Consider the following 19,714-nt stretch of genomic DNA (forward strand, 5'->3'; position numbering starts at 1 on the left):
ACCAACATCAATGCTACCATTGAGCAATCAAGCGTGTTGCCTTTCTTTCTTAAAAGAACAATGAATCATACACTAATTAGTGCACCACATGTTAAGGTTTTCAACAAAGCCGCGTCTTTTTGAAAAATCGGGTTATTTCTACATTGCAACGTTAACAATAAATGACTGATGAATAAATATTCCCATGGATAGATTTGCATCAATGCCACCATCATCCTTGCACATAATAGAGGCTCAAAAGTAGACTTTCTTTCCTTGTAGAAACAATGAATTGTTGACCAGATGGTGCTCAACGTACCTACACCTGCATCAACTCCATTACTAAACAAGCTAGTACTTTATCTTTGTTTCTTCAAAGCAACAGTGAGAATGAATCATCCACCAATACTGCATCGCAAGCTTAGGTTTGCAATAATGCCATATCATTTTGGTGAGTCCTGTATTTTTCTAGAATGCACAAACACAATTGCCCATTGCCCAAGCATTCTAGGTTTGATCCGAGAGAAATCAAGACTCACACATCCTACTGGGCTTCTTTCAAGTTCGAGAAAAGGCTCTCATGTATCCTACTGTGCTTCTTTCAAGTTCTCTCGAATTTGAAAACATGGAGAAAGAATGAAGTATCATTACAAAAGAGAGAGAGAGAGAGAGAGAGATGCAATAATAAAAGCCAAGACGTGCTTGGACATGGGAAATTATGCTACCCTGTCCAGCTTTCGTTCACATCATTGGCTCTGTTTGGCTCATTACTTTGTGCAGTGTAGTTATCATGCTGTTGTGCTACTTATGGCTCATGAATTGAAGGTGGGTCAGGGAATCCGATCAAAAGAAGGTGACCCAAGAGGTCAAAGGTCCAATCCATTTGGCTTGAAAAACTGCATAAAATGAATTATCGAAGAGGGAATATTCCCCTAACAAATACTCAATCTCCGAATTTATTAAAGTTGACATAGTGCAATCACCCAATGAAGGGACAACAGCAATCTAGTTGTGCAAACCCAATTTGGAAACAACCACCCATTTATGTAGCCAAGGCATTGAAGGCTACAAATTAGCACCCTGGATTGCGAGCGCACATGTAAGTCGCTACTGCATGCTTTCCAGTGAGCAAAAGAGCACCTCGCCTTTTGTACCCTTAATCTTGAACAGGGTGTTTGATAATCACCTGTTAATATTATTTCACATCTTTAGAGAGCCATCCTTCATTAGCTTTATGCTCAGACTGGCGAACCTCTCTCTTGAATAATGTCTAGAAGCTTTCCTCCAGTCAGTACCAGTTCGCATCATGCTGGCAAACTCATCATAGCAGATTTTGCCATCCTGAAACATCAACACAGTATGCAATTAGCTCATAAAGAGATGTGAACACACAATGACATCAATTCAATCTATACAGAGCCTATCACAAGGCTCCCTAAGGTTACAAATAAGGAACCAACCTTATCAGCATCCACTTCTTGGATTATATCATTGACCATATCCAGGCCATCTGAACCCAACTCGCCTTGTAGCACCTCTTTGAGCTCATCACTATCAATAAATCCATCGCCATTCAGGTCGAAAAAAGAAAAGGCTTTTTTCAAGTGCTCGTCATTGTCCATCCTCTGAAGGTGGACAGTGACTGCCACGAATTCACCATAGTCGAGAGTTCCATTCCCATTGACATCTGCCTGCAAAGAAAATTAAAGAAACACTTCTTACTTTTGGGAAAAAACTCCTCCATAGAAGCAACAAAATTAACATTATAGCAAAAAAACCATGACAAACTAATGAGGTCCAAAGACAGCATAGTTACCAAAACATCTCAACAGAATCAGAACGACTCTACCCCACACGTTTTGTAAGCACATCGTAGGGCAGTACATGGTTAATATAGCAAGGTTAAAATAAATCATAAGAAGATAAACGTACGACTGGCTTGGATTGACAAGACCAATGTCATACAAAAATACAACAACATTGGAGAGTCAATGTGGCTCAATGAACCTCCGCCCATCAAAATGAGAAAATATTGTCACATGCATCAGACCTAGGCCATGTATGGGGTAGTTTAGAAAAGAAAACAGATCATTGTGAGCCCTTTTGAAAAGGAACGTGATCATTAAGGGTCTGCACAAGGTTAGTGTAGGTGCATGGCTGCAAAGGCCCATCATCTATGAGAATAAGCAGTAATCAAACAGCAAAGGACGAGACATCGTTGGACACTTGCATTGGAGGAAAATCAGCATGGAGCAGATTGGGACAAGTTTGGAAGGGTTTAGAGCAACCTTGGAGAAGCCCAGCGCCTGGCAGAGGGTGGCCATGTAAAACAGAACTTAGAGGACCAAGCATAGTTGAATTCCATACTCGTTGTTTCTTTGAACCTATTGGTAAGAGGATTTGACAATTTTGATGGGAAACATGGAGTTATGGAAAGATGATGGTGCAATTGGAATATTATAAGCATGAGTTCATGCACTTGATGTAAGTAGCTTGACTCTATCTTTTGAAGTGATGGAAATATTATAAGCATGAGTTCATGCACTTCATGTAAGTGGCTATCTTTTGAAGCAAGATTTCATTGTAATCTCCATTAAAAACTAGAATCTAGTGTGGAAAAGAAGTACCCATGGCTAGAGGAGTAAGAGGGAGTTTTTGGCCGCGGATGAATTATACGTTGCTGCGCGATCTGCTCCTGCGAGCTACGCCCCATCCCCCCCCTCCCGTCTACCCTCCCCCTGCTGCCCCTCTTCGCCGTCGCGCGCCCCCCTCTCCCCCCCCCCCCCCCCCCCCCCGTCCCCCGCCTCTCCTCCGCCTCTCCCCCCCGCCGCCTTCCTCGCTTCCTCCCCCACCTTCTCCCCCCCGCCTCCTTCCTCGCTTCCTCCCCCGCCATCTCCCCCCCCCCCCCCCCCCCCCCCCGCCTCCTTCCTCGCTTCCTCCCCCGCCTTCTTTCCCCCGCTTTTCCCCCCCCGCCGTCTCTCCCCCGCCATCTCCCCCCCCCCCCCCCCCCCCCCCGCCTTCTCCCTCACCTCCCCCTCCGCCTCGCCCTTCCTCCCACCGCTAGATCCCCCCCACCTCAGCTCCCCCCGCTCCGCCGCCTCCGCTATCCTCTCACCTTCTGCCTCTCCATTTCCTCGTAGGGCTGTGTCCCTCCCGTTGGTGACCCCGGTCTCTGGCCTTTTCCCTCTGGAGGACTCCATGGAAGCCGCTCCGACTACCCCTGCCGATTCCGGTCTCCGTCTGGAGTTCACAGCTACAGATCAGCAATTGTTTGTTTCCACAGTATCCGCTCTTGAGGCCTCCTCCTTGGTCTGCAAGATAGTGGGTAGCCATCCGATGCGGAGAGAGCTTCGCGACCTTCTGCAGGGCAGCCTCGTTGGCGTGCCTGCCAAGATTGTCAGCGTCGATTTTTTGGGACGTGGCTACTACCAGGTGGATTTCAAGTCCCCCCAGGCAGCTCAGACGGTGCTAGCTCGGAGCCCCATTGCCCTCCACTCATCCCGGGCGTTCCTGGTACGATGGACTCACGGTTTCGACCCCGCTTCTGACCCGCTAGCAGGCGCGACAGGTTTCCTCATCACTATCTGCTTTCTTGGACTCCGCAGGGAGTACTTGCCCCTCTTGTCATCCATTGGCAAGGCGTTCGGGCAGGTGGTGGAGACGCCTCCGACAACGGCCTCAGTGATAGCTCGGGCAGCAGGACTCTCGGCCATTCGTGTTGTGGTTCCGTCACCGGAGTCCCTCCCGAACACGATCCTCCTCCCTTGTCTTTCTGGAGGACATCTGATACAGCGCTTGGAGTATTCGGGCCTCCCCGGCCAGTGCTACATCTGTCGGGAGATGGGCCACCTCGCACGCGCTTGTCCCCGCAAGGGGGTTCATCCTTCACGCTCTGCCGCCTCTAGACCCCCTTCAGGAGGCCCGAGGGGTGGCCATCCACCTCAGAGACCGGACATCCCTGGCTCGTCTCAGCAGGCGCCATCATCTGACGAAGCAGGCCCCGGCGGAGAATGCCGCGCAGTCCCAGGAGGCTGGCGGATGGCAAGAGGTTCGCCGGCGGAAACACCCGGCCTGCAAGGACCATCGCAAACGCCAGCATGCAGCACAAGCTGGCGGACAGGCGACCCCGGCTGGCGTCCAGGCACCTACCCGCACTTATGCTCCAGCCAGGGATAGGCGGCCAGCAGGTCCCACCCCGATGGACGAGGATTCAGTCTCAGTGCCCTTTGAGGCCGCCGGTAGAGCCCCCCACGTGGAGACCCCGCTCCCGCCTCCCCCCGCGGGGGCCCCGCCTCCCTCCTTGGAGCAGATTCCTGAGGATCCCGGGCTGCACTCTGCGACCCCCGGCCCCTCTTCCCTTCTCTCGCAGAGCACTCCTTCCTCCCTCCCCTCTACCCCCCCAGCCCCCCCCCTCCCGCCTCCCCCGGCGGCCCCCCCTGACACCTCTCCTCTGGCAGATGCCTCTCCATCCTCTCCTCGCTCTCCCCCCTCCTCTCCGCGAGCCACCATCCCTCCCTCGGCCTCTCCAGGATACTCCTCCAGACCACCCACTGCCCCGGGGCAACGCAGCTGGATAGGCCAGAGTTCAGTTCAGCGACTGTTCCACCGCCACTCTGGGCCGGTGGAGATGGCGATCATAGCTTCGCCCGCCACAGAGTTCTCTCCAGTCTCCCCTGGGGGGCCCCCGCGAGTGATGGGGCTCCCAGTGGATTATGGTTTTTTCAGGTGTCTCCAGCTGGATGCTGGCCCGTTTGAGACACTGGTCGCGCCCTTGCGAGTTTGCGTGGTGTGCCATCCCTCTCGTTCTCCTTCAGTGGGGTGAGCAGCATGGTGGCCTTCTCCTTTCCTCTCAGTGTTGCCCCAGACACAGCATGGGATTGCAACTCTGTAGAGGACGTTTTGCGTGATCAGATACTGGAGTTTTCTCACCACTTCAATGACCTGGGGCTCACGGACCTATTGCAGACCCGATTACACTCAGCCCGCATGAGCTTGTTTGGCATAGGAGATTGGCGGGCGGATCCGGTCCACACCTCAGTTGAGGCAGTGCTACTGATTCTCCTCCACGCCGCCCCGAGGGTGCAGCCTACCTTTAAATACATATATGCAGAGGATTGGTCTCACACCTATGCCCTGGACAGGGCGAAGGCGGAGTGGGGCTGGACACAGAGACAGGTCACCCTTTTTTTGGAGAGACTCCGCACCCGGACAGACTGTGACTATTCTCCCTCCAAGCCGGCGCCCAAGACTCACAGAGTGGAGGGCAGCTCATCCGGGCCGGCTGAGAGGGGTGAGCCAGTGGCGGCTGCTTCACTTGCCATAGCTCATCCATGAGGATCCTCTCATGGAACATCCAGGGTCTTGGTGGACCTCGCTGCTACATTGGTCGGAGCAGACTTCGCCAGGAGATCCAGAGGGCTCTCGTTGGAGGGCCCATAGATATCCTTTTCATCCAGGAGCACCACCTTTCTGCCGGGCGTACCCGCACCTGCGGGAAGATCTTGCCAGGCAGGAGTCACACTTTTTGGTCACCGGCATATGGTTCCTAGGGGAACCAGGGTGGAGTATGCATCTCAGTCAGCGAGCAGCTTCTATCCGAGGTTGTGGATTCTGGCACCCTGGTCCAGGGTCGAGCGCAGTGGATCATCCTTCGGGTTGGGGAAGACCGCATTGGCTTCCTCAACTTCTACGCCCCTAATGGGGTGACCGGGAGAGCTGAGTTCTGGAGCACCATTAGGCAGTCCCTCCCCATGGCAAACCATTGGTGCCTAGGGGGGGATTGCAACATGCTGGAGGATGCAGAGGATAGGATGGGGGGCAGCCAGGAGACCATTCATGGGCCGGAGCTCGCTGCCTGGGAGGAACTAGTGCTACAGGTGAGAGGCCAGGATCCGTGGACTCTCTCGGAGTTTGGCAGGTTACAGGGGAGTTTATCTTTCTCGCGCTCGGATAGACGGGCCACAGGAGTTAACCTTTCCTGCATCGACAGGTTTTACATTGATGAGTGGGCTTGCGATAGAGGTGGCACTGTGGGTATACTTACAGGCTCCTCGTTTTCAGACCACTTTCCAGTGCTTCTCCAGATCGATGACCCTACGAGAGGAGAGCGAGGCCAGAGCGTCCGGATTCCAAATTGTTGCTATCTATCTTCAGGGAGGGGAGGAGAACCTCCGCCGCTTCGCCTCAGCCATGGACAGGTTTTGCAGAGCCTCGAGCGCTTTGATCAACTGGCACAAGTCGTGTGGGTTGTGGGTCAGTTCTGTGCCCCCCCCCGACTTGGAGGCCAGTTGATGGGTTTCAGTGGCTGCCCCCCGGCACTACAGTGCGCTATTTGGGATGCTATGTGGGCATTGACATATCTCCGGAGCAGCAGATAGCCCCCCTTCTTCTGAGCATTCGGAAGAAGCTTCTGTATTGGAGTACCGCTCGTTTATCTCTGGCTCGCCGAGTGGTTGTGGCCAACCAGGTTCTGCTTGCTACCATGTGGTACATCACCTCTTGCTGGGCCTTCTCGCGGGCGTGTATTGGCCAGGTGCAGAGGCTCATCAGGAACTTTCTTTGGTCCGGTGGCGACGGGCAGCCCGCCAGGGCCAAGGTGGCATGGGCTGTGATCACCCAGCCGAGGGAGAGAGGCGGCCTGGGCATAGTTGATCCTATTTGTCAGAGCCGAGCTTTGCTTGGCAAGTTGGTGGTTCGTGGCCTCCTACCAGGCGCTGAGCCGTGGAAGGAGTTTCTTGTTTCCAGGATTCTCAGCCGCACTCCTTCTCTTAGCGGCCCCTGGACCCCCAGCATCAGGTGGATCTTTACAGAGCAGCGATCCAGAGGAGTGGGCCTTGGCTTCGAGGAGCGTTTTGCAGCTAGCCTTCTGAGGGCCTGGGAGCATCTGAGGCCGTCACTCTTCCAGACTCCCCCGGGCACCGATGAGGAGCGCCTGAGGTAGCCATTGATCTGGAACCCCTTGATCCGACTTCCAAGTGGTCATATGGTTGCATCGCAATCTCACGTGTCGTGGGGCCCGTTGAGCTCTGGCCCAGCCCAGTCCCTAGACGACTGGATATGTTTTCAGCTGCCTCTAGAGGCTCAGGAGAGGAGACTCAGCGGGATGAGGGGCAGAGAGTTGATGAGGCAGGACATTGAGGCAGCTATCCCCCGGGAGTGGCGGACCCCAGTACAGGACCCTCCACCTCCACAGTGGATGGGCGTCTTTACGCGGCATGAGATCCTTCTAGCGGTCTGCGGCTCAGCAGAGAGAGTCGCCCCACTCACCTTCGAGGTGGGAGAGGGAGGCCAGCTTCAGAGGACCCGACTAGATTTGGATGAGTTCCAGGGTTGTATCTTTCAGAGGGTGCGGGTGGTCGGCTTTCATCAGAGACAGTGGCATGTAGACCCCTCACCGGCCTCGATAGGGGAGGACTATTCTTGGAGATTATGGGCTTGGGACAGCAGGCCTCTTATTCGCCTTCAGTGGGATCCAGGCGAGTGGCTTTGGCGAGATACTCGGCCTCTACCAGCCCAGGCACCCCCTTTTTTCAGTACACAGCAAGGCTGGGGCGGCGAATCCAGAGGCACAGGACAGCGGGCACCCCGGCGGTGGCCGAGCATTGGCGGCGACACGGGCTCTCCCGTGCCTTCCTTAGGGACTTCTGGCAGCGCCTTTGGGCCAGCTTCCGGCCCCGAAAGGTGACGCTTTTTCTCTGGCTTACAGCGCATAGAGGACTGGCTGTGGGGCTTGGCTAGCTTTTGGCAGACACCCAGCGTCCTGCCCTCGGTGCGGCCATGCACAGGAGTCGCAGCGGCACTGCTTATGGGATTGCCCCCACAGGCACAGCAGGTTTGGCAGCGCGCTCTCAGGATGGTTTTTGCAGGCTTGTCAGGTGAGATGATGGCGACGTGGGGTGCGGTGGCTTGGGCCCCACGGACAGCGGCCCGGCCCTTGGATACGAGGACGTCCCTGGCAGTGTGACCATCCAGGTCTCTGACAGGGCGATGGCGGTGGTTCCGACGCCAGACTTCTCTTCGGCAGTCTCCCGGGAGGGGGACGGGCACATATGGGAGATGATCAGCAGCATGACGGCTTGGCACATATGGAGAGCCCGATGCAGGGAGGCCATAGACCGCCAGGCGACTCCACCGGCGGAGGTCATACAGGCCCTCTGGGTGGACATCATTCACACCTTGAGAGGACACTAGGGGAAACTTCAGGGCGACTCGGATCCCATGAGAGGTCGCCGCAAGGCGTTCCTCCGCACTTGGCAGCCTGGCCCTTTCCTCATCGCGAGGGGCGAGGATGTCACTTGGCACTGCAGGCCTCCAGTTTGGCTCTTCTCACCTCCCGCATGTACTACTAGGTAGCCCCCCCCCCCCCCCCCCCCCCCCCCCCCCCCCACAGAGAGCAGCCAGCCACGGGGGTGGAGCTCCGGTGTTCACTGTGTTTATTATCCCTCCTTGTGAGGTGAGCTTTGTAGCCTTACGGCGTTTTCTCATTAACTAATAGAAGGATCGTTTTTCCAAAAAAAAAAAAAAAGAGGAGTAAGAGGGAGCCATGGGAGAGTGTTTTCATGAATCTTCCTTGCCATGAGTGCCATGCAAAAGTGAATCATTCCCAAATGGGTATCCACATTCTCATGATCTCATCCATGTCATCCATTTGATCCATAGTATTGTGCTACCGCCACCCAAGTGCACTTGGGCAGCATTCTCTTTATCAATTACATCCACATTGTCATGCTCAACATTGGCATCTTGCAACACTTCCAAAAAATTTCTTGATCTTTCCCTTCGCATAGCTGAAAAACTGTTCCGGGTGGTTGAATCCCAAAACGATGTCAGATTAAGGATTTCTTTAGCTTGATAGAAAGCTTGTGATCTCTAATTTTTCAATATGTAGGTTGATTCACTTCATTCTAAGGGTAACCATTCTCTGTTTTGACTTTTGTGATTCACAGTTGCAAATAGAAAAATGGCCATAGATCCCCAACAAGTCATCCAAAAGGGATGATCTATAGCTCGATGTGAAGCTCTTGAAGAGTACTAACAACCGCATGATGCATTTGACTTCAGTCAACGAATAAGTACTCTCTATTTTGACTTTTATGCAAAAGTCAACTATGCACTTTTACCCATCAAATAGTGTCCCATTCTTGCATTCTTTGGCTTGTTGGAAAGCATTTGGGAAGCTCTATCCAACCAACACCTTGAACCTTGAAAATTTTAAGGGTGTACTACGTTGTCCAAGACTCGCATGAGGTAGAAAATTGGCAAGTTGGTTAATAATTCGAACTCCAATTATATGCTTGATAGCTTGACTCAAAGCTTACAGAATATGACTTCAAGGTATTTAATCACTTTCAATTCAGTCCGCATGTTTTTTGATTGAACCAAACTTTTTTAGTTAAGTTGTACATAGTGAAACTACAAAAATTTGGCCATAGTTTCTCCCAAAATCGATGCAAAAGTCAATCCCCAACATCAAATGACCAACTGAGCAATTAATAATCATCCAAAAGTGTACCACTGTATGCTTCATACATGTGTCCCATCATTGCCATTTGATTGCATCAAATCATTCGCCAAGTGAACAATGTTGCCAAGTAGCCAATGAAGAAGAAAGTCAATGCCATGCGGCTACTTTCACCCCCTTCTCTCCAGCTCACATAATCCTCCTCCTTACTAGCACAAACTCTCCAACGAGCATGGAGATACAATCGCACGGCATATGCCCACAAATGACGAAATATCATATGATGTCTTCAGTTATCTCCCAATTGACTATCTGGGCCACTTTGGCCGAGTTAAGTTGGATGCCCTCGGCACTTATTATGTATCCAAGGTAGTGAACCTCAAACAAATAAAACTCCGACTTTTTCTCATTGACATAGAGCTCGTTGCTTTTCAGCAACTTCAAAACTTTCTCTACATCAATGTCATGCTACTAGACCATAGCTGAAAATACAAGTATGTCGTCCAAAAATATGAACACACTTGCCAATCAAGTCCTGGAATATCCGTATCATCATCCAGTTGAATGTGGCTAGGACGCTTGTCAAGCTAAAAGGCAAGACCACAAATTCATAGTTGACCCGTTTCGTACGGAAGACTGTCTAGGGGATGTCCCTCTCAACAATCCGAACTTGGTGGTACCCACTTTTCAAATCTAATTTCAAGAACACTTTGATCCCATTCAGCCTCTCTAAAATGTAATCTATCTGAGACATGGAGAGCTTGCTTTTTATAGTCAGCTTATTGAGTAAATGATAATCTACACAAAATCGGAAAGAACCATCCTTTTTCCTAACGAACAGGATCGGTGCAGCAAATGGCAACACACTAGCACGTATAAAGCCAACCTGCAAAAGTCCTTGGAGTTAGCGATCCAACTCCGATTCCATTGCCTTGGACAAGCGGTATGGAAACTTACTCGGGGGATCTGAGCTTGGGAGGAGATCTATCTTCTCGTCCTCTAGTCTAGACATAGGAAGCTAGGGAGGGAGATTGTTCCAAAGAAAAATCTTCTGGAACTTGTCATGGAGAGCCTGGTACTTCTCAGAAGTACTGGCCACCATTTGGGCAATGTTGATATAAATCACTGCACATTGTGCGTCTTTCCATATTTCTCATTTAGCCTACATGTGACCCATGAGAGAAAAGTTCGGGACCCCCTGACTAGGACGTTCGTCAAGGCAAGAGGCATGACCACAAATTCAGTGGATATGTTTCGTACGCAAGGCTATCTTGGGGATGTCAATCGAAACCTGGTGGTACCCACTTTTCAAATCTAATTGGGAGAAAACTTTGCCCCATTCAACCTCTCTAAAATGTAATCTATCCGGAGCATCGTAAACTTGCTTTTTATAGTCAAGTTATTGAGTGTACGATAATCTACACACAATCAAGAAGAACCATCCTTTTTCATAATGAACAGGATCAGTGCAGCAAACGGCGACACACTAGCACGTATAAAGACAACCTGCAATAGCTCTTGGAGTTGGCAGTCCAACTCCAATTCCATTGCCTTGGACAGGCAGTATAGAAAATTTCTTAGGGGATCTGAGCTTGGGAGGAGGTCTAACTTGTGGTCCTCCAGTCTAGACAAAGGAAGCTAGGGAGGGAGATTATAACGAAGAAAAATCTTTTGGATTTTGTCATAGAGAGCCTAGTACTTCTCGGAAGTACTAGCCACCGTTCGGGCGATTTGGATATAAATCACTACACATTGTGTGCCTTTCTGTATTTCTCATTTAGCTTGCATGTGGCTCATGAGAGGAAAGTTCGGGATCCGTGGCTCACGCTAAATGATTACTGGAGTGCCTATCCCAATCAATATATGACCGGACCTTGTGAAACCATTGAATTCCCAAAATTATGTCTGCGCCTACAAGATGGGCAACCATAAAGTCTCGCACAAACTCGATGCCCTGAATCACTAGTTTAGCACCTTGAGCTTCAAACTTGATGCTCGTCGTCATGCCTGTGCTAAATCCCTCTATCTTCTTGTCTACCTTAAGTCAATAGGAACCGGGCTCACCGAGCAGCCTATTTCGTGACCCCATGTTGCCGCTATCAAACAAAACATCTCTCTCGCCACCATTGTAACACGCGGAAGCTCTGGGAGTCTTCTTTCAGCCCTAAACACTCTTGGAAAACCTTTTGATGCAATAACGCACCATCTTGGTCTTCATTCCTGGAACTGAGTCTGGCACTCTCACATCACCCTTGGAGGATCAACCTCCCTTGGGACCGTTACCTGAGAACCTATCTGGCTCATGGAACTGCCATCCCCATCTGGCACTATGGAACACCACCAACAAACCTCCTGGGAGTTCTTCCCGCTTCTATGCTCCTCGCCTTGGGCTTCGCATCCGTGTACTTTCCTGTACCTTGGACCTATACACCATCATCTGGGACTGATTCAGCGTTTAGCTTTGCTGAGCCTGATGCTCTGATACCAATGTAACACGCGGAAGCTCTGGGAGTCTTCTTTCCGATCTGTGTTCTCGCCTTGGGCTTCGAATCCGTGTACTTTCCTGTACCTTGGACCTGTACACCATCATATGGGACTGAATCAGCGTTTAGCCTGGCTGAGCCTGATGCTCTGATACCAATGTAACACGCGGAAGCTCTGGGAGTCTTCTTTCAGCCCTAAACACTCTTGGAAAACCTTCTGATGCAATAACGCACCATCTTGGTCTTCATTCCTGGAACTGAGTCTGGCACTCTCACATCACCCTTGGAGGATCAACCTCCCTTGGGACCGTTACCTGAGAACCTATCTGGCTCACGGAACTGCCATCCCCATCTGGCACTGTGGAACACCACCAACAAACCTCCTGGGAGTTCTTCCCGCTTCTGTGCTCCTCGCCTTGGGCTTCGCATCCGTGTACTTTCCTGTACCTTGGACCTGTACACCATCATCTGGGACTGATTCAGCGTTTAGCTTTGCTGAGCCTGATGCTCTGATACCAATGTAACATGCGGAAACTCTGGGGAGTCTTCTTTCAGCCCTAAACACTCTTGGAAACCTTCTGATGCAAAACGCACCATCTGATGCAAAAACGCAGGTAGAGAGAGAGTAGAGAGTGAGAGTGAGAAGTGCTGGAAATTCAGTATACACTATGGTACAAAAAGGGTACATATCTTGCAGCCCTTGGCTGCCTTCTTGAAAAGGTGATAACACACCAAAAATTCTGCCCTAGACTAGGACTCCTACTGACTCAAACCCCTAGTGGGCTGAATGACTACAATAATGGGCACTTGGGCTATTTACAGCCCCTTGAAGTTCATGGGGAACTGGCCGACTGCTGGTCGGCCAGTCATATATTCATAAATCCCTTTTTACTTCAGCCGACTGGTTATACTGCTTGCTCATGATGCGCCTGATGCTGCCCATATCCTCTGATTCAGCCGACTGGTTCTGTGAGCAGCCGACAGCATTCCTTCGGTTCTTCTCCAAGCCTTGCTTCAGTCTACACTGCAAAGGTGCTCTGTGCTCTGTGCTCCATCATCCTGGTTCTTCTACTGGTTCATACTCTTTATCTGGTTGCCGTTTCTGGACCTAGCCCTGAGAATGTCCATGGCATCTATGATGCACATGACAACCATGTAGCCAAACATCTTGAGCAGTTCATTGTGCTTATACTCCTAGTCCAACGCACCCTTCTACTTACCTTCGAGCTCCAAGCTAATGATTACACCAACCAAAGAACTGGGATCTAAAGCGTCATGAGAAGCGCCAACCTTGTCCCTCTTTGCCCTACATTCGCATGGTGTGGCCGACCATATCACCAAAGCATTCCTCCCCGTGCGTTTGCCCTTGCCCAAGTTTTGGCAACACCCGACGAAGCCACTGTTTGCACCAACATAGGGGTTTCTCCCAGCACCACGACGCTAGGCCTGCCAGCGCATATACGCCACCACCTCACCCAACCCACTTGGCAGAAGGAGAGTTGGGGGGGAGGGGGGGTTTCAGCAACGCCGCCCATCGAGTGCCAAGCCACCTCCCGTATGCACTCCCGATCATCTAACATCTGGGCTCACCTAGCTTTGTCTTGTTCACCCTCCCGCTAACTCTACCTCGCAACTATCATCGGTAGCCGCCCTCCTAACACCTATTCCCTATTCCTAGCCAAGCCGCCCTGTGCCAATGCCCCATCTGGTCTGGTACTGATTGCCCAAGCCCACGACTGGTGTTGCCTTCCACCATGGAGAGCCTGCATCCTCAGGTTTCCTGTTGCAACTTACCCGCTCCTTGTGCTACTGGACTCTCTACATCTTTACCCTTTGCCCTCTTGCCTTGGTGTTCCTTCTACAACCACCCTCTACCTACAAAGTGTCTAGAGAGAGAGAGACTTCAATTCTCTGCTTCGAGTGTTCTTTAGAGATGGCTACAGAGTGAGAAATACACGTACCAAAGTTTCAAACTTCAGCATCTCAAAGGTATTTTGCATTCTTGTTCATTTGGGGCTTTTTAGAGATCTCTTTTTTGTCTTTTCTTATTAGGCATCCAAGCACCCTTGTCTAAGTACACATACGCAGCCGCACAAACAGTGGCCCAAGTGCTGTCAAGAACTCCAGCACCACCACTTGGACACACTAAAGATCAAAAAAGATAGGGTGCATGTGATCTCGCAGCTCTGCAAGGGCCACCTGGACTGTCCTTGAGACCATGTTCCAATCCCGCAACGAAGCACGTGTCATGTACCTAACTCGACAGCTCGACAACTTGGCCATGAACGAAGGGGATTCCATGACAGATCACTTTGCCAAGGTGACAAACCTGAAAGAACAGCTGCTGAATATTAATGAGGTAGTAGATAAAAAGAAATTGGTCACAAAAATTCTGAACTCCTTACCTGAGTCCTACCAAAATTTTCATACTTCATTGTTACTCTCTACGAGAGGAGGAGGTAATCCTTTATCCTTTGAGGAGCTCGTTGACTTACTTCTTCAAGAGGAGCACTCAGGGAAGAACAGATCCAAAGGTGATGCCGACAGAGGAGACCATGCTTACCTCTTCATAGACAAGGCAAAGTGGCTTCGTCACAAGGTGACACCAAGAAGAAGAAAGGCAAGTGTCTCTACTGCCCCAAGCATGATCACTACATCAAAAAGTGTCGAAAGAGAGTGGCCAAGCTGAAGAAAGATGAAGGCCCTGCAAATTCTGCATCAACTACCTCTAAGGACAAGAAGCAACAAGCTGCAACCTGACGACAAAGAAAACCTAGTCCAAGACAACTCAGCCTTCTAGCCACATTAACACTATGGGGGGAAATGTTAACCATCATTAGTGATTAATGTGGAAATAAACCCGTGCTAGGTGGTTATGTAAACTAGCACCGTGTGTGTACGTAAATGTCACATGCGGAAGCTCTCAAAGTCTTCTTTCAACCCTAAACACCATCCTGGGACAACTTGATGCAAAACGCAAGCAAGAGAGATGGAGAGAAGAGAGAGAGATAGCTGAGTTTCAATATATTCATATAGTACAAAAAGGTGTACCTCATGGCAAGCCAAAGCAACGCTATCCCTCAAAAGTGGTAAACACCTAGGCTAAGTCTAGTCTAATGACCCTACTCCTTAAAGGAGTGAGTGCCTACACAATGAGCAACATGTGCCTTATATAGGCCTTAGGAAAACCTCATGGACTGGCCGACTTGCTCTTGTCAGAGTTGGTGCAGTGGAATACACACACACGTAGAGAGAAGTTGACGCACAGAGAGAGAGAGAGAGAGAGAGAGAGAGAGAGAGGTTGGCGAACAGCTTTGATATGTATTAGCAATGAATAGGTTAAATTTTACAATGGTTGGGCATGGGTATATATACCCTCTCAATGGAAATGGCCGACTCACTTAGATACGACTGAATCCACATGAGATACTATATTTTAACACCCTCTCTGTAGCTCATAGTGGACATAGAAAAGAAACCAAGTCGATGTAGATGCAACCATGGACACCTCAGTACTGGCCGGATACTGAATACACCTCGGAAAATGCACCAAACAACCTGTCTCCTCAAGGAATGCCATCTTGAGCTTCAGCTGCCACATAGAATAATGAATTGCAGACAACTCCACATTCATGATCCCCCATTCGTTGAGCTGCGAACACATCACGTTCAAAAAATCCTCTGAACCTTGAACTGTCGACACATGACGCCCAAAATTCTCTGACAATGAACTAGGAACTCATCCCATCCATAGTCTACTACCAATGAACTACGAACACATCACGTCCATAGATTTGTCAAGCTGTTCCATGCCAGATGCATGTGCCTTGAACTCCGACACACGGGTCCAAATCACCAAAAAAACAGGAGCACAGACTGCCCCTCTCTGCCACTCACATGCCTCTCTCTGGCTGAAGCACGTGGTAGCATCCATCCACCAAGCTAGAATGCTGGAGTATGTGCCAGTGAAGTCCTCGCCACACCGGCAGACGCCGTAGCATCCCTCTTAGAATCACTCTCACTGTCATCCTCGTCAGCTTTGCCTTTGCCTTTGTCATTTGTCGAGCCTTGAGCTTTAGCTTTGGATTTGCAATCCCGAGCCAAATGCCCTCGCTTTCCGCACTTATAACAACGGCTCCTAGACTTCTTATTGGATTCCGATGCAGCATGTGCCGATTCTACATCCTTCGAAACCCGAATCTTGCCTTGGGAAATGAGCACTGCTTCCTCCTCAATGAGAAAAGAGCTGAGATCATCAAATTCCAGCTTTTCCTTCGTGACTTGTAAGCGTAATGCCCTCGAGACCATCTCGTACTCCTCAGGCAACTTCGTAAGAACCAAGGCAGCTAACTGGGTACTAGTTAATGCACTATTCATAGCCAATAACTGATCATGGATAACCTTTGCCTTCATTAGAAGTGACTGCATAGAGGTCCCGGTTTCAAACTTGATGGAAAACAACTGGCCGAGAAGGGTTACTGCTCGCATTGTTGAGTCTCGATCAAACATTCCTGCAAGCTTTGACCACATTTCCTTGGCAGTCTTTAAAGTTCTGAATGGCAGGGGAAATTTCCTTGGTGAGAGATTCTGCAATCGCCGACATCGCCTTCGCATTGTGAGCTTCCCAATCCACAAGAGATTTGAGAAACTCCTCCTCCTGAAGACGTGTGAACCGATTGCTATCCCTTCGGGGACGTTCCTCCGAGCCATCAACAATGTCCCATAAGCCTTTTCTGCTAAACCATAGCCTCATGATCAAATTCCAATGCGCATAGTTGTCGCCATTCAGTTTGTCGTCCTTGCTTGAACACGGAAGACCCATCTCATAAACTCCGTCCAAGATCTTCTCAGTCGAACCAAACCTCCTCTCCGTAGCCGACGCACTTCTCGTTCCTCCTCTTGTAACAGTCAACACAGTTGAAATCTCGTCCCGAGTCCTCGAGCACTTTGACCTGCAAGTCTTGGCCGTGTCCTGGATTCCACTCCCGAGGCTCCACCCTTGCGTCACCGGTGCCCTCCTGGCCTGCTATGATGCTGTCCAAAGCAAAAACAGCCTCCAAAGTGCTCTAAAAAACTGGCCGACCAGCAACAGGGCAGGAAAACGCAAGCCCACAGCCAACCAGGAGAAAACGCAGCACTGAAGCTGTTGCTCGCTGCAGCCGCTTGTGGTGTGCAACCTTGCGCCACCAAGCGCTACTGGAACAAAAAACGCAAGATGCCGCCCCAGTCCCTCCTCACCTTGTCTGCAGCAACGCTGAAGTACAACACAGCCCCTCACCTGATAGCGAAGCCGAAGTACAACACAACCCCTCGCCTGATAGCGAAGCCGAAGTACAGCAGCACTACACCACCTTTCACGATCGCCGCCGATACAGCACGCAAGCCCAAAAAAAACCGCCGCTCTTGTTCTCAACTGCTCCTACCTGCGCTTGAGGATCATTGAGCCAGAAGCTCTGATACCATGTCAGAGTTGGTGCAGCAGAATACACACACACGTAGAGAGAAGTTGACGCAGAGAGAGAGAGAGAGAGAGAGAGAGAGAGAGAGAGAGAGAGAGAGAGAGGTTGGCAAACAGCTTTGATATGTATTAGCAATGAATAGGTTAAATTTTACAATGGTTGGGCATGGGTATATATACCCTCTCAATGGAAATGGCCGACTCACTTAGATACGACTGAATACACATGAGATACTATATTTTAACAGCTCTCAGCCAGGTCCTGGACAAATAATTGTCCATTTGCTGCAGCCGATAGAAGAAAGGCCCCTTTCATGCGCTAGCCAACAGCCACCTGGTTTTCTCCACAAGCCTCCCCTGCCCATACAAGGGACACAAGCTCCTGAGTGGTCCAAAAATGATTCTTTATTTGTTGCCCCTCAAGGATCAGCCCTGGGAATGAGCATGCACATGTCTTGCACATGCAATCCCCCTCTGCTAAACTTAATGATGAGATTCCAACTTTGGTTTTTAGATGACTGTCATCATCCCTTTGTCTCGTCCTAAAGTCCCAAACCTGTAATCCTTCCCTTCCTAGGGACCTTTTCACTGAAAACCCTACCCGGTCTCCAAATCCACTCCAAATCTGATGAAGATCTATGCATATGTTCCGTCTTGTCCCCTAGCCCTTCATGCTCTACCCCTAAACACTTTCTGTGGTCTTTTGTTCCTGAGTATTGAGTCTGGCACTCTCATTGCACCCCCTTGGGGGATCCTCCCCTGGAACCATTGCCTGAAAGCCTTTCTTGGTATGCCCCAAGTGGCACCCGACTCACAAGACTACCATTCCCATTGGGTCTTGTGGAACACCACCAACCAACCTCCTCGGAACTTCTTCCATGTCTTGTGTTACTCTCCTTAGACTGTGCACCTTCATCTCGGACTGAAATCAATGTTTAGCCTTGCTGAGCTTGATGCTCTGATACCAATGTCGAATGCGCATCTTCTTTCGGCACAAGACACCATCCTGGAACAACCTGATGCAAAATGCAAGCAAGAGCGATGGAGAGAAGAGAAAGAGAGCTGAGTTTTAGTATATTCATATGGTACAAAAAGGTGTACATCATGGCAAGCCATAGGCTACCCCTCAAAAGGTGGTAAACACCTAGTCTAAGTCTAGTCTAATGTCCCTAGTCCCTAAAGGAATGAGTGCCTACACAATGAGCAACATGTGTCTTATATAGGCCTTGGGAAAACCTCATGGACTGGCCGACCTACTGTCGGCCAGGTCCTGGACAAATAATTGTCCATTTGTTGAAGCCGATAGAAGAAAGGCCGGTGTAGAAAGATTCCCTCGGAACCACGACTCAAGCGCAATCACTTGCAGAGCGATCAAGCCAAATCGCAGAGCTGCTGAGACTAGGCATTCGACTAGCGGCCAGCAGGGATTTGAACTTGGGACCTCCCCTCCCCAAGTCACACGTTGATGATGACAAATGATGGCTCTTAAACATCAATTTTCTTCTTAGAGGAGAAAAGAGGGTTTGCTTAGAACCTTGATGTGCACGGTAATTGATTCTTCAGAGGATCTATTTTTTCGTGAAAGATTTATGGATGTAGTGTATTAGAATAAAGGAGCTTGCCATAGTATTATGGTTCATCACCATGTTGGAACTTGTGGAGTTCTTTAAGAACTGAAGTTGTTCACCTAACCTTTTTCTTTGCATTGTACATTTTGTAATGTATGGAATGTTCAATATGCATTTAGAAAAGCTTTCATCCTCAAAACCATAGGAATAACTCTTTCACACATCATATGAGTGAGTTAGGCTATCCCCATAGAGCCCATGTCACTTTTACATATAGAGTAATCCTTGGTCCATCTTGAATGTATGAGAGCAAACACCCCCATATGGCTGTAAACTGCATGTAATGCTCTCGTAACATCCCAAACAAGCTCTCCATGATATTATATAACCCATATGAAGCTCTCAACCCATGCTCATCCTATACCATCACGAAGAGGGCTGTCCAAACAGTGAATTCCATAAAATTCCAGAAAGTATACTCTCGATACACTCCAATCATCTCATAGGACCACTCCAAACCAGGCCTAATCACCTTACGATGGTTAGCGGGAATAACCCTCGGTAAACATTCTCACCAATTGTTCCCGGTTCACCTCGTGAGGTTACTTCCCATTCTTAAGCATGGATTATTATACGATAATCTTCGTTTGTTGTTTCTGTTTATACTCTTATCAATGTCATTCTCATTACATATGGATAAATCTCCTTGGAAACTGAACCTTTCTATCGCGGAGTTTGGAGAGGGATTCGAACCCTCGGTATTTTT

At 49.8% G+C, this 19,714-nt stretch overlaps 1 protein-coding gene across 1 annotated transcript in view; it reads right to left on the reverse strand.

Moving 5' to 3' along the window:
* Positions 1 to 861: 861 nt before the first annotated feature.
* LOC147634745 (calcium-dependent protein kinase 13-like) overlaps positions 862 to 19,714 on the reverse strand; it is a 33,012-nt gene continuing 14,159 nt past the window's right edge. The window contains exons 7-8 of the mRNA XM_086803914.1: positions 1,440 to 1,670; positions 862 to 1,320 (exon numbers count right to left, since the gene is read on the reverse strand). Coding sequence (XP_086660040.1) covers positions 1,180 to 1,320; positions 1,440 to 1,670 — 372 coding nt within the window. The 3' untranslated portion in view covers positions 862 to 1,179. The remainder of the gene's footprint in view (positions 1,321 to 1,439; positions 1,671 to 19,714) is intronic.

The sequence above is a fragment of the Cibotium barometz genome, chromosome 10 (genome assembly GCF_041138505.1).
Source record: "Cibotium barometz isolate CiBa-2024 chromosome 10, ASM4113850v1, whole genome shotgun sequence".
Taxonomy (NCBI): Eukaryota; Viridiplantae; Streptophyta; class Polypodiopsida; order Cyatheales; family Cibotiaceae; genus Cibotium; species Cibotium barometz.